The sequence below is a fragment of the Astatotilapia calliptera genome, chromosome 12 (assembly GCF_900246225.1).
Source record: "Astatotilapia calliptera chromosome 12, fAstCal1.2, whole genome shotgun sequence".
NCBI lineage: Eukaryota > Metazoa > Chordata > Actinopteri > Cichliformes > Cichlidae > Astatotilapia > Astatotilapia calliptera.
Genome location: NC_039313.1, coordinates 12,581,858 through 12,596,254, shown reverse-complemented (window position 1 = coordinate 12,596,254; position 14,397 = coordinate 12,581,858). Strand labels below are relative to the sequence as shown.

At 38.6% G+C, this 14,397-nt stretch overlaps 1 protein-coding gene across 2 annotated transcripts in view; it reads right to left on the bottom strand.

Annotated features, from left to right (window-relative positions):
* fbxl17 (F-box and leucine-rich repeat protein 17) overlaps positions 1-14,397 on the bottom strand; it is a 229,428-nt gene that overhangs the window by 14,189 nt on the left and 200,842 nt on the right. For both annotated transcript variants that reach the window (XM_026186348.1, XM_026186347.1), the window contains exon 10: positions 8,990-9,132. In XM_026186348.1, the coding sequence (XP_026042133.1) occupies positions 8,990-9,132 (143 nt within the window). The remainder of the gene's footprint in view (positions 1-8,989; positions 9,133-14,397) is intronic.

Genomic DNA, 14,397 nt, shown 5'->3' with positions numbered 1-14,397 from the left:
TATTGATTGGGATGTCTGTTCTTTTAACAAGGTCTGTCTGGTTGCTCTATCTAGGGGTACAGCAGTGTTCATACGTGTTCCCCAAACACCGCTCCACCTCAGTTCAGGTAATGGAAGCACACTTCAAAACTGCTTACACAAAACACTTTTTGGTGGGGCAATTTGTAAAGGGAATACCCAGTACACGCTCGATTGTTCCATATTATCTAATTTTCTTATTATTTTCTCTTGGTTTCTGTCATTTGTGAAATTTTTTGTTTAGCCTTTTAACCACAAGGCCAACCCTCATTTTACTTTCTCTTCTCCTCCCCCTCTTCTCATTATTACTATGATAACTCTAACTTTCTTCACCAGCTGTCCCTGAAGAGGCCAGTAGCAGTCAGTGTCATTATTTTCCATAGTCCAGCTTCATGCTGACTGCATGAGTTTGCTTCTCTCTCTGTTTCACAGCCTTGACTGCCCATTTGTTTTCACTCTAATGAAGTAGTGGAAACGTAGCTGGGGAAGAAAGAAGGGGAAGAACTAGTGAAAAAGGAGAAGGGGGACTAGATGGGGTTAAAAGAGAGGAGGAAAGAGACAAAGCACATGAGAAGTTTAGGGAGTTGACAGAGGAAGAAAGAAAATGAGAAAAAAAAGGGTACATTTGAGCAAGCTGTGAAAATGTTTCTAAAGAAAATATTCCACCAAGTCTGAATAAGATCAAAAATCCCCAAAAGTGAGATATACAGAAAGAAAGAAGACACAAAATTTAACTCGCAGGCCAGGAGGGCCCATTACAGAAAAAAGCAACTTAACAGAGATATGAATACAGTGTTGAGATAAGAGCACACTGAACATTACTAGGCCCTGTACAGATCAGTAAAAATCTTTGTTCTTTCTTTTTCCCATGTGATTGGAAACTTCCTTGTGGTTGTCCAAAAAAAAAGAAAAAAGTTAGCACTCACCTTCCACTTTAATTGGCCAATCACATACCAGCAGGTCAACCTAGTTCAAAACTAGCACCAGAATAGGAAAGAAAGGTGATTTGAGTGACTTTGAATAAGTCGTGGCTTTTGGAGCCAGATGGGTTGGCCTGAGAATTTTGGAAACTGCTGATCTACAGGGATTTTCCCACACAACCATCTCCAAAGTTTACAGAGAATGGTCTGAAAGAGAAAAACTATCCAGCGAGTGGCTGCTCTCTGGGCGAAAATATTTTATTGATGCCAGAGGTCAGAACAAAAACACAACAGGAACTCAAATAACAACTTGCTACAACCAAGGTGTGCAAAAGAGCATCTCTAAACACACAACGTGTGGAAACTTGACGCAGCTGGGCTACAGCAGCAGAAGACCACACGGTTGTCACTCCTGTCAGCTAAGGACAGGAAACTGAGGCTAGAGTATACACGGGCTTACCAATTGAAAAACAGTTGCCAGATCTGATTTCTGCTGTAACATTCGGATGGTAGGTTGGCAATTTACAACAATATTAAAACAATGATTAATCCTGCCTCGTATCAAAAGTTTGGCAGGTGGTGATGGTGTAATGATGTGATGGATTTGCACACTTTGGGTTCCTTAGCCACAGATGAGAATCGTTTAACCGCCACAGCCTACCAGAGTATTGATGCAGATCATATCCATCCCTTTATGACCATATCATACCCATTCTCTGATTCTGGCTGCTTCCAGGAGGATAATGTGACATGTCACAAAGCTGAAATAATCTCAAACTGGTTTCTTTGAAAGGGACACTTCAATCATGGAAGGGCAACTGACAAATCTGCATCAACTGTGTGATCCTGTCATATCAATATAGACCAAAATCTCTAAGGATACTTTCCACCAACTTGTTGAATCCATGAAAAATAAAGGCAGTTTCGATGGCAAAAAAGGCACCAACCTGATACTAGCAATTTGTACTTAATGAAGCATGAGTGTAGTTATGTGGATTTGTGTTAGTTTAGCATATTATTGTGTGCTTGTGTCTCTAGAATGCTTTTGTCATATTCCTATAATTTTAGTTAAAAAAAGACCTCTGAAGATAGTGTTCTAGTTACAATCATCGCGTGGATTAAAACATAATGTTGCTTTGTGTTTTTGGAATGCAGAAAGATGATTCCTTCCCACACAGAAGATCTAACACTTAACAGTAGACTTACTGAGGAGCTGCTCTTTTCTGAGACACACAGATTGACACATGCAACAAAAAGGATTCATTTTTCAGAAGATTAAGGCACTTTTTCCCTGAGTCTGATTACTTTGAAAGACTGGCACAGTCATAGCAGAAAGAGGGGGAAAAAATGAATTGATTTGATTATTTTGAGGCAAGTCTGGATCAATCGCATTCTTTCCCCTCGTCAGAACGGGGTCATTTTGCCCTGAGGGCAGAGGGGTGTAATCATTTGAGGCAGGCGAAGCACGCCATTTTCCCGAGCCTAGGGGTTCTGATTTCAATGCTCCATTATGAGCTGTGTTAACAGCAAATAACATGAATTCCTCTCAGAGAACACACACTGTTACACGCAGACACGTTGCATTCGAGGGTGTATAAACACACTGTGACACAAAGGAAATCCTTCAGACAGAGCCCTTCTGAAGAAGGACAGAAGGGGTAAAAAGTCAGTGGGACAAAATGTATATGCTTTAGCCACTGAAGGTAGAAACTAGATAAGAAATCAAATAGATTTTACTCACATCTGTGCCTGTGCTAAGTCTGTGTTTGAACAGATTTAAAAAAACAAAAAAAAACAAAGAAGAAAAAATCCCTCGTATCACCCTAAATAGCAGTAGACACACAATTCAAGCTCCCCTGCTTTAAAATGTATACAGTACAGAAGCACGTTTGTATAAACTGTGACGAAGGAAATCGATCCTTCACACTGCTCCACATGAGGAGAGCCAGCTGGATCCTGTTAACAGTTCTTAAATGAATTCTACACTTTCTAAATCCGGTGACATTCAGGGAGGCTGTTACATTAAAATTCCCAGCGTTTTGACAATTCCAAACAAATTTACACAGGCTGGGTTGTGCTGCTCAGGCACTGAGCTGACTGGTTGGTCCGCACCATGTGTCAAGGTTAACACAAGATTGTGTTTGTGTAAGACTGACAGGACCCACTCTGAAACCTAACTCCATTAGTTAGTGTGAAAGATTGTGGGGGCAGAAGTCTGAAATTATGCTTATTTTGAATAGTTAAATGTAAATTATACAACCTGCCTAAATGTAATATTGACAAGTGTAGAAAAGCCCTGACGGGCAAGAAGAGGACACATCTAACGTATTCAATTTTTCCAGCAAATGACAGATATTTGCACTAAATTTCCACAAAACACACACGCTGAACAAAAACCAAACACAGTCCTTGTAAGGGAAACATTAACTTGAATATTTGCAATATGTCCACAACACTGTAAATACAGCACGAGACAAGAAGCAACTAATAACATTAGCAGACCGCTCTGTGTAAGCATATATAACAATTTATTTTTTGGACTGAAAACATTCCTGGTTGGTATGTACAGAAAAATAATTTTGGGCTAGGGAGTATCAAAAAGGCTTGTGTAGCAGTCGGCTAATTTGTTAATGCTGGGGTTGTTTCTTATGTTTGTACATTTATCAGGCCTCAGTCACACAGGCCTAGAAACAGTTCAGTTAACCCTGGAAACCACTGTTTCAAGGGAATAATGTGTAATTCCCCACCAAGTGGGTGGATTATTGCTGGAGGTTGCTGGTCGCTGCACCAAAACACTCCTTGCAGTTGCTAACAGTTTGTTGCGGTCACCCAAAGTTTGCATAGAATATGATTAGTTTCTTCAAATGTTTGCCAAGGACTCGCTGAACAACTGTGAAACTTGAAAAATGGTGACACAGATTGGAAACAGAGACCGCTTGTCTTCAAAGCCAGGGTTGTGTCTCACCCCTGCAGCTAACATGTTTCAAAGGCGCAACTTTTACCTTGAAGGCGAGTGCTTTCTGTTTCCAGTTTGCAATGGACTTTTTGCATTTCTCTATCATGTATCAAACAGTTGGCGATGTAAAACAAGTTGTCATTTACATGCAAACTGGCCAATTAAAACAATCACAAGGAGGTTTTCAGTGCACCGTCACATAACTTTTCGTGACCAATTACCTGTAGCAACTGCTAGCAACCACTTGCCAACCGGTTGGGGAATACATATACAAAAAGCAACACCAATGAAAAATATATGATGTCTACTCTTACCACAGGGTAACGTCAAACAATTAGAGAAACAAAACAGAGCGCCAATGGGGAGCAAAAAACCAGAGAGTTGTGACAGTTATCAAGCAGTGAGCGTAGACAGGGATTTTTATATTAGATGACTCTCTGACCGTCGTTGTAAGGGAACTTTTTTTAACAAAAGAGAAAACAGTGGTTTGACAACACGGTTGTACCTTCGACATTTACTTGAAGAACAATTAGTGATGTAATGTTGAAAAACCTTGAACAACCTATGAGCACAGAAGCATGTTTTTCACAGAAGTACTGCTGACCTTGTACGTTGGTCATTCACGCTGTCAACAATATGCTTAAAAAAGTGGAGAAAACATAGCTATGCCTTACAACTTCTATTAAACAATGAAGATTTAAATAAAATGAGGCATGAGGAAAAAAATTCAAATGGATTTGTTAATATAAAGAAGAGATGCTGTGGCTGGGAGAAATTCCAACTTAAGTAATTTGCACAAGACTTTCATTATGTTCAAACCTTGTGGGATTGAGAGTTATCCCCCAGCTTCTATGTTTTGCCAGAAGTGCATTAAGGGCAAAGATTAGATTAGTTTGCCCCGAGATTGAATTGGACATGCCTTAGGATTTTACTGCTGTGATACACAAATAAAGCGTGATACAACATTGCTAGGGGCTTAAATGTCAAATGCATGCCAGAAAAAATTATGAGCATAATGAAAGCACAGCCTACAGTAACACAAATTTGCAAAGTACCTCAAAACATTGATTTGATTTATTTAGGAGGCGCAGTTTCAACAAACATTACAAAAACTACAATTTCATGCCAAGCAGAGGTCAAAGAATTTAGAATTGGTGCATGAAATGTTGATAACTTAGATTGTAAGACAAAATGTGTATCTTATTTGAAATTATATATATATATATATACATATATACATATATATATACATATATACATATATATATACATATATACATATATATATACATATATACATATATACATATATACATATATACATATATACATATATATACATATATACATATATATACATATATACATATATATACATATATACATATATATACATATATACATATATATACATATATACATATATATATACATATATACATATATATACACATATATACATATATATACACATATATATATACATATATACATATATATATACATATATATACACATATATATATACATATATACATATATATACACATATATATATACATATATACATATATATACATATATACATATATATACATATATACATATATATACATATATACATACATATATACATATATACATATATATATACATATATATACACATATACACATATATACATATATACATATATATACATATATACATATATACATATATACACATATATATATATATATATATATATATATATAACAACGAGAACTGAAGCACTATCACAGCCAAACGTTTGAGGCTCCAGTTATGTGGGGACAAACCCAATCGAAGTGACCTTGATAAAAATTACTAATCAGGATTTGAGAGACATTTTAATAACAGTAAATACCCAAATGTAAAATAAATTAACATAAAACAGAAGCAACAATACTAATATCAAAGCAGAATGGGCAGATGATTTGAGAAAATGAAGGGAAGAAGGAGATAAAAGCAAGTGCTGGGGGGGGGGGGCAGAGTCACACGACAACACCTTGTCACAAAGGAATTGTGGTTGTCTTAAAGTCACACGACAACAAGGTGTGTGACTTTGAGACAACCACAATTCCTTTGTTCTGCTGCTTTTATTTCTTTTATTATCTTTATAGCTCTCATTTTCACTCCAACCTCAGTAACATCGCTTTCCCCTCTCTCTGAGCAAATTTTGTATTACCCCCATTCCTCTTTCTCTCCCTCTACTCCTGACCAAGTCCTAACCCTTTCTTGCTACCATAAATAGCGAGACAGCAACATCAAACAAAGTAGTTTGCCTTGGATGGAGGCTTGTGTAACAAAGCCAGTTTAACATAACCAGCATATCCTTTCGTTATCTGGGTTAACTTACCTTAACATCTGTAACCTGGATAAGCAGTGGCACATAGCTGAGTATCAATTTTATAAGTATTCGATCAGTGAGACTAAAGAACTACTAATTTAATAAAGTCTAGCCTATTTTAAGGCAAGGAGAAAAGCCAGTAAAAATGTTGACCGTGGAAGTTGACAGATTTATCAAATTTTACAACTCTACCATTATGACATGGGATAATATGATGGATTATAATCAAATATTTCATTAAGTTCATGTTTAAAAAAGAGATTTGGTTTTTATTATTTCAGCTGCCGGTCTGGTGTTGTTTAACAGCCGAAAATAAAAACTGAAATCAAATTTAGGTTTGGACTAGAAGCAAATTTCTCATATATGCTCTGTTTTATGACCATATACTAATATATACGCATTAACATTTTACACTCTCCTACTATTTTTGCTCAGAGTACTGGAGGATCTTTCAAGAACGGTGACATTTTCTGGAGAATTGATTGGTCAGTAGGCAGTGATTTCACACCTGCTGATCTCTAATCTGGAACCTCATCTGCTCCTGAGTAGGTTAGGCTTGCAAGATAAGTTAGCAAGGCGATACATCCCGGTAAGAAGGGAACCACCTTTTTTAAAAACAGGGTTAACCTTGAAATTACCTGGATAAGAGTTAATCCTGCTTTGTAGTACAGGCCCCTGGTCCTCTGCCCTTACAAATCTGACCAGCCTTAACAACGCGTACTCCAGGCGTATTTCACTAATCAAAAGTTTCGGATATGAAAAAAGGAAGCCGGAGGATGTGTGGGAGGAGTAAGAATGCAGTAAATTTGTTGTGTGATTAAGAGCTGGCGAGGTACTTGACCTTGGAAACTGTCAAACTCTTCTCTCTGTTCGATTCACACTCCATTACAACTCTAATAGCATCAATTACTGCTTTATTTAGCTGTGTCATCCCCACATTCCCCCTCCAGAGCGGAGGGAAAGTAATTATTTATCTTTTCAACCTTCTGGCTAAACCGTGAGTATAAATATCACATCTGAAAAGAGAACTGGGTAGATAAATAAGGAAAAGCAGCTGGAATTGTTCACTGGATAGGAAAGACATGAATGCATATGGTAGAGAAAAACTAAGAAAAAATGTTATTCCAGTAAAGATGTGGGTCATTCCAGAGCACAATTTTTTATTAGCACGGATGTAGCTATTGATTGTTGGGTCACTGAGTCAGTGAGGCAGTAGTGAACCGGATGAAAATGGAATTTAAGTGATCACTTGCTATGTAATGCAGTTAGTCTTTATTACTTATAGATAAATATGATAGATGCACCTTCATGCCTGCAATAATGTGAACTGAGTATACTGCTTCATCACTGAGACCCTACATACAGGGTCACTGTCAGATGCTCATATATTGTCATTTTATTACAGTCTAAATAGATAAATATGATACACTGGTGTTCTTGTCGCACTTAATGAGCTCAGTGTGTTCATTTTTATCATAGAAATCCATAGGGTCAAGCTTGAGGCCATGACACACAGATATCACTGATTTTATAATGACAAAATAAAAATGATGAGTTTCCAGCCCACTGAGCAGCCATGACTATAAATCTCTCCTCCCTCGTTTTTCTCCCTGCCAACTTGCACTTTTCAAAAGCACAGCAGGGACTTTTAAATGTGCTCCACTTAAAACCAAAATGAATACTGTAAAATGTGAAATGAAAGCTCATTAAACACACAATTATATTTACTATACTGAAGCCTGTCAGGATTGGGATGGTGTCCTGTGTTGTGCACTCTGCTACAGAACAAGACACCAGGTTCTCCAGTATCAGTACAGACTACAGTTTCTAGGTTAAGCCAGCTTTTCACTTTCCCTTCCTTGCCTGCCCTCATCCCACTCATGTCATCCGCGCTAAGTGGATGCATCTGTGTTACAGGAGCTCCACAAAACCAATTGGCGACGTGGGTGGAGTTGTTACCATGGCAGTAAAACTACATGTACTTTCATCCGGTTATGGGTTGGATAAGTAAGAGGCCAGATGTAAGTGTAAGGGTGACTTTGAAAAGACTGTCCCTCCTCTCACCCAGAGGCATCTCAGAGCAGGTTTGAGACAGGTCATCATGTCATTTTACTTCTGTTATCACCCAACCGTGTGACGCATGTATCACACAGACAAACTGGGCACGGGCTGCAGTTAGATACTCGACGTCCCACATTCAGACGCTTTTAAATTGGCCCTAACATGGAGCTTTTGCGTATTCATATCTATGTGTCTGACTACATCTCTGTGGTTGTTTATGCGCATTCATATTCGACAACCTTAAGATGGCAAAATACTTCATATACCACAAGTTTAACAAACCCCTAAAATATTGGTGTATAATGATCACTGATCAGGACTGCTTTACGGTAATATTTGGATTCAAACTGTTTTTGATCCCAGAATTGAAATTATTACAACTCTATTATGTATTTATAACATGCAATATTGACAGTAAATAGTTATTTCTGGAAGACATTGTTGTTTTTAAGAAAGTATTGGTGCAACTAATGATATCAAACTGAGCTAAAAACTGAACATGTTCATTTTAAGTTCCAGTTTTGTGTTTGTGAGAGCAAGGGCCTGAACTATAAAGCAAGATCAGCGTAGTCAGCGAGTTGGTTGCCAGATGCCTCCTGACCAGCCTTTAGGCTTGTGCGTACGGGCTCTAAGAAAGACAACGATATGAGTAATGTTCGTTACCTTGTCGCATCTCATGAGGCCCAAGTAGCGAAGGGACTTGCTGCTCTGAGCAATCTGTGTGGCACCCTGGTCCGTGATGTCTTTACACCAGCCGGCATCAACAGTCTCAATGGTGCTGCTGTACTGCCCTATAGCTATCAGAGCTGTTGACAGAGAAGGGGAGCAGAGAAGGGGAGGTGGGGAAGGAGGAGGGAGAGAAACAAGAAAACGTGTTAGTCTGACAACCTTTCTCATGCAAATGTGACAGCAGCGTCTTCCCACAGAGACAGAATTTGAAATGAAACCAGGGCACGTCATATGGCCAGCTGTGACACATAATTCTAGTGTTTACACAACACCTTGACAATATACACGCATGCCCACAAATCCTCGCATACACCCATGCTTGGTCAGACTTCGGCAGGATTCATCCATTACAGCACCGGCATGACTCACGGCACAGAAAGGGAACGACACCGTGCCAGAGTAAAGTGTGACTCCATGCCAGTGTACGATTTAATTTTGCTTGTGTGCATGTTTACTGCTGCCAGGGCAGAAACAAAATGCCAAGGTAAAGAGTAACCACCAAAAACAAATATCTCACAGTTTCTCTGGGCTTTGTTATACCACAGAGCATTTGTGTATACACCGCTTGCTGCATATACGTAAATACACATTCACACACTCGTAGCGTATCTCACAAGTGTTGTTCTTTTGATATTGTCTTCCTATGTTGACAAATTGCAATGCACAGCTGTCAAACACGATGACATTACATTCGCTGTAATCTACGTGTAGCTCCAATAAAGGCATACTTTGCTGCATTAACACACAAACACAGACAGACACAACAATCTTCCTCATCAATCTTTGACCCGTCAATTGTTGGGTAGATGGAGGAGACCTGTGCTCCACGAGTCGATTGATAGTGCTCCTCGGTGATCGATTGGCAGGCCTGGGCTTTGTTCTCCACTCTCACAACCATCACTAATGAGAGTGGGAAGGTGGGAGGAGGAGTGAGGGATGAGAGAAAGATGAAAGGAAGAGGGTAAAGACAAAGAGAGCCTTTGACAGCACCTTCAGATAGTTACTTAGCCCTGATGTTGTTTTCTCATTTGCAGAAATCCATTTTACGTCAAACTTTTTTATAAACAAGCTTCCTTGAACAAGGAAAAATTAACCCGTATGAACTTTCACTTTGAATCGGTTCCTCCCGACTTTTTCACTTCTATGACCAGAGTTAAAAACAAAAGAAAACATACACGAAGCACTTGCGCGTGCATGTATTTCACTGTGTGTTTGTGGTACAGAAGCTTTTTTTCCACTGGAGACAGGAAATGAATAATCTTATGCTTTTTTTCTCCACACTTTTAAACCTCTTTTCTCCTGTTACAGCCAGTGTATTGCACAGGCTTCTCTGCACGTAAGCACATGCTCCCAGGGACGAACTTGTGTACAGCATGTAACATATGTAATATATAGCTTTGGGTGCTTAAAGTACACCACATGTGGTTCCTGTTTGGGCTCTAGCATGCTCTTGGATGCCATGCATAATAGCAAATTATGGCTAAACAGGCAGTAACCCCGCTTTGAAGCTACAGTGTGTTTCATATAAAACGCACCGTGGGGAAGAAGAGTCAGTAGACCAGATGGGTGAAAAGAACATGAAGCTAGCATGTCATTTATTGACTAACGGCACCCTGGTAAAGTATGCTAAAAATGAAGACGCTGGTGTTTTCGTGAGTTCGCCTGAGCGTGTGAAAGATCGGAAAGACGTCGAGTGAAGGAATGGCTTCCCATCCAGTGCCCCTTGTCCTGTTCGATTACAGAATCCTAAATTTGATTACCTGGGCTTGGATCTTTCATCTTATGTTGAGACACACATATCGGTGCTGTTTAAACTCCCTTGCAGAGTCCGAGGAGATTTCTGAGGAAAAGGCAGATTAAATAAAAGAGGAGAGCTCCAAAGCTCAACAAATCAAAGAGAACTTTGCCAACACACATTTCTGCTTCTTCCCCTTCAACTTTAATTCTCGCAACTTAAAAAGGTGGAAAGATAGAAGCAGACAGATGCTTACCACTGTGAATATATAAGTTGTGCGAGTGACTACAATGTCCGCAGAACTGGACACACACAGAAATATTAAGTCAGATACCAGTACTGATATTTGGAGGTTTAAAATCCAATATATCAGTCAATGTTTTTTTTTTCCAGACACACAAACTTAAACAGATTTCTCAAGGATTTGCTGTGAGTAGTTATTTATGAATCCTTACTACATTATTACGACTATTCAGTTTTAAAATAATCTTGCTTTAGTCAGCTGATCCGACTTTGCCCGGATCAGCTGATTGTTGAGTGTGTCGATGCAGAGTGCCTTCTAGTAAACAAACTATGCAACATCAACATTCATAAGAAAGTTGAAGGGTGTTTCTCTCAACTCTTCTTCACTTCAGTTTTCATTTATTGGACATTATAAATGGTGATACCGATATCCTGGGAAATAGTTAATACCGTCCGATATATCAGTCGTCTCTAATTGTCAGTGCATTACACAAATAATGTGTTGCAGTCACGTAGCGGCACACCACCTGCTTAAACTGAATTAAAATGTTTTTTAACAGGCTCCAGACTTTTTAAAGAAAACATATAGCAGTCAGAAATAGCTGCGGGGAGAAACAGAAGAGCAAATGGGACTAAACATCATTTTGTTAAGCTGTGAAGTTGGTAAACTGGAGAGTCAGATAATGCCTTTGTCAGAACGAGCCAAGTGTTAGGCTATTTAGACTTGTTTAGTACTCTATCAACAAGTTCATCTGGTTGCCATTGCAGTCTAATATGGATGTGTGTGCCGTGCTTCTCTTCCTCTTCCTTTGACTCTCTATCAGAAGACTATAAATTTCAGCTACTCCCGATGGCAAATGGAAACGTGACCACTTTTGAAATGACTAAAAGCTTTGAGCGAAACCTTTTAACTACAAATGAAGAGGTTTGTTCACATTGTCAGAGATAAAGAGTCTAAATAGAGCTTGGAGAATTTGTTTTGTAAGACAGTAGCCAAGTAACACAAAAAGATATGTTTTTATGTGTGACAGACTAGAAATGTAATTGTGTTTATGTCAAATATCTAACATAAAATCCTGAAGATTTAAGCACACAATAGTAGAACTTTTCAGACAGATGCAGAAAATCAATCTATACACTGCTGATAAAACACTTAACATGTAAAAACCTTCACTTCTCAAACGGCTGACTGCTACATCAGTGTGTATTAGTTATGCATTAGCCACTCATCTATTACAAAATTTTTTTTGCTTGTTTTTAGCAAATTGCCAATCTAAACATCATTTGATTGCAACAGATTTGAATGTGTGGAGAGTTTTGAATGATCCAATCTTTTATATAATAGTGGGACTTTAAAAGTAATCAGCACATTGAACTGGCAAAGTTAAACACTTGAAGCTTTTATACTGAAAATTGTAAGACAAATATGCAAAACGCTGTTGTGTTCCTATTTCTACCAACATACACTGTGCAGCATCATTTAACCGAAATTATACACTCGCTCAAAAGAAGTTTTATTCACTTTTTAGGCTCGTTTCTGCTAACTGGTAATTCGATGAATTGACATGTATCAAAAAAAATGCATACAGTTTTCTAAAACTTTTGACTGGCAGGGTATAAGAGACCATAGGAGCAGGAAATTGTCTTTCCTGACTGATAATGATTTTCTGTCTAAGAAATAGATGAAGCGATATGCAAGAGAAGTTAAGGTGAAAAAGAGGTTGAGGAGTCAGAGGAGAAAAGAGGGGAAAATCCCATTCTGGCAGTGTGAGCTGTGACTGAGTGGTGACTACACAGTCACAGACAGTAATGAGGACACACTCTGCTGCCCTGCCTGAAAATGGCTTTAGGATGTTGCTCCGTGTGTGCATGCGTAGAGGGATACTGACCTTAAATTCTGGATGTCATTCATTTTGAGCATAGCACATTTAACCAGTCTCCATCGACACAGAAGAAGCAAGTGGACGTCACATTTACAACCAAATGCTTCTGTTTATTTAAGTTCTCCTGGGATTTGAAACAACGTATCTTCTTGTCAATCAATCACCAAATCAATCATCAGGTCAATACAAGGAGTGTCATGCACCATTTAGTGAATTCAGGAATAGCATTTCTGTGTCGAAACCGCAGCCTTAACTCACTCGCTAAGACCTTTACAAACATTACAACTTTAGCCACAGGCTCAACTCACAGCCTTCAAGAAACCGCTGTGACAAATGTCGACCAAAGGTGAGCAACGCGTAAAACCGTAAATCTCTGGTGTACCATTAACTCCTACTTTATCTCCAGAAAGAGATTCATAACCTATTACTTTCTTACACAAGCTGTTATCAAATACCATGAAGAGCGGATTTATCTAAGAGTGGTTCTATACTAAGGTGAGCACACTCCTAACAGCAAGGTCAAGAACTGGTCAATCCTGTGATGACCGCAATGTGAGAGGAAACCTTCCTTAATCGGCTTATTCTCCTATCTCTGTAGGCCTACCTGACCTCAGAGTTTCAGGGGTTAAGCATCTTTTACAGGCTTATTAGATATTCACTTATTACATTTTCCTAAATGATGGTGTGCCATTACTGCTATCTTATTGCTTTAAAGCCATCCCCCATGACTGCCTCCAGTAACCTTATACACCATATTTTTGCCTCTGATGAAGACAGTACGCCTATGAAAGATGTGATGGTAGGTAATGACTTACTGTGGAAGCAGTGTGTGCATGTGAGATCTGTGCGTGTGTATAACTATGGCAGTAGGAACAACAGAAAAAGGCTTATTATGGCTGATGTATTCCAGAGAGCAGAACTGTCATGTCTAATGTTGAAGACATTCACTTGGGCCTTTGTGTGTGTTTAAAAACTTAACCTCAGCTTTGCCCTCTGCACCGTGCTGCTCAGTGCCCCAAACCGTTTATACTGTCCAAGTTGTACAAGATGCAATATTTTTTTAAATGCTATATCAATACTGACATGCACTTTCAAGAACGAGGTCAAGTTAGTCTCAGCTATTTTGTACTGTCTGACAATTCACAAAAGAAAGGTTAAATAATGGCCAATAGTGGTGCTCAGAAATCAAATACAGACTTGTCATAACTTGGGTTGGGCAATTCTGGTGAGACAATATAATGCAATGTAATGCATGTGTCTGAAATTGTATTAAACTTCTTTTTATATAGCATGAGCTTTGAATGAATTAGGACTTGTTAGAGCTACATACATAGATATGTAATTTTAGCATTAATATGAAATATATAGAGATGTATTAGCTGAGATTTCATGGCTGACTCTGACTCTGAAGTGTGACATGCACTGATTTTTGACGATTCTTAACCATAACACGACAACAGCATTTATCTGACAAAAGATAT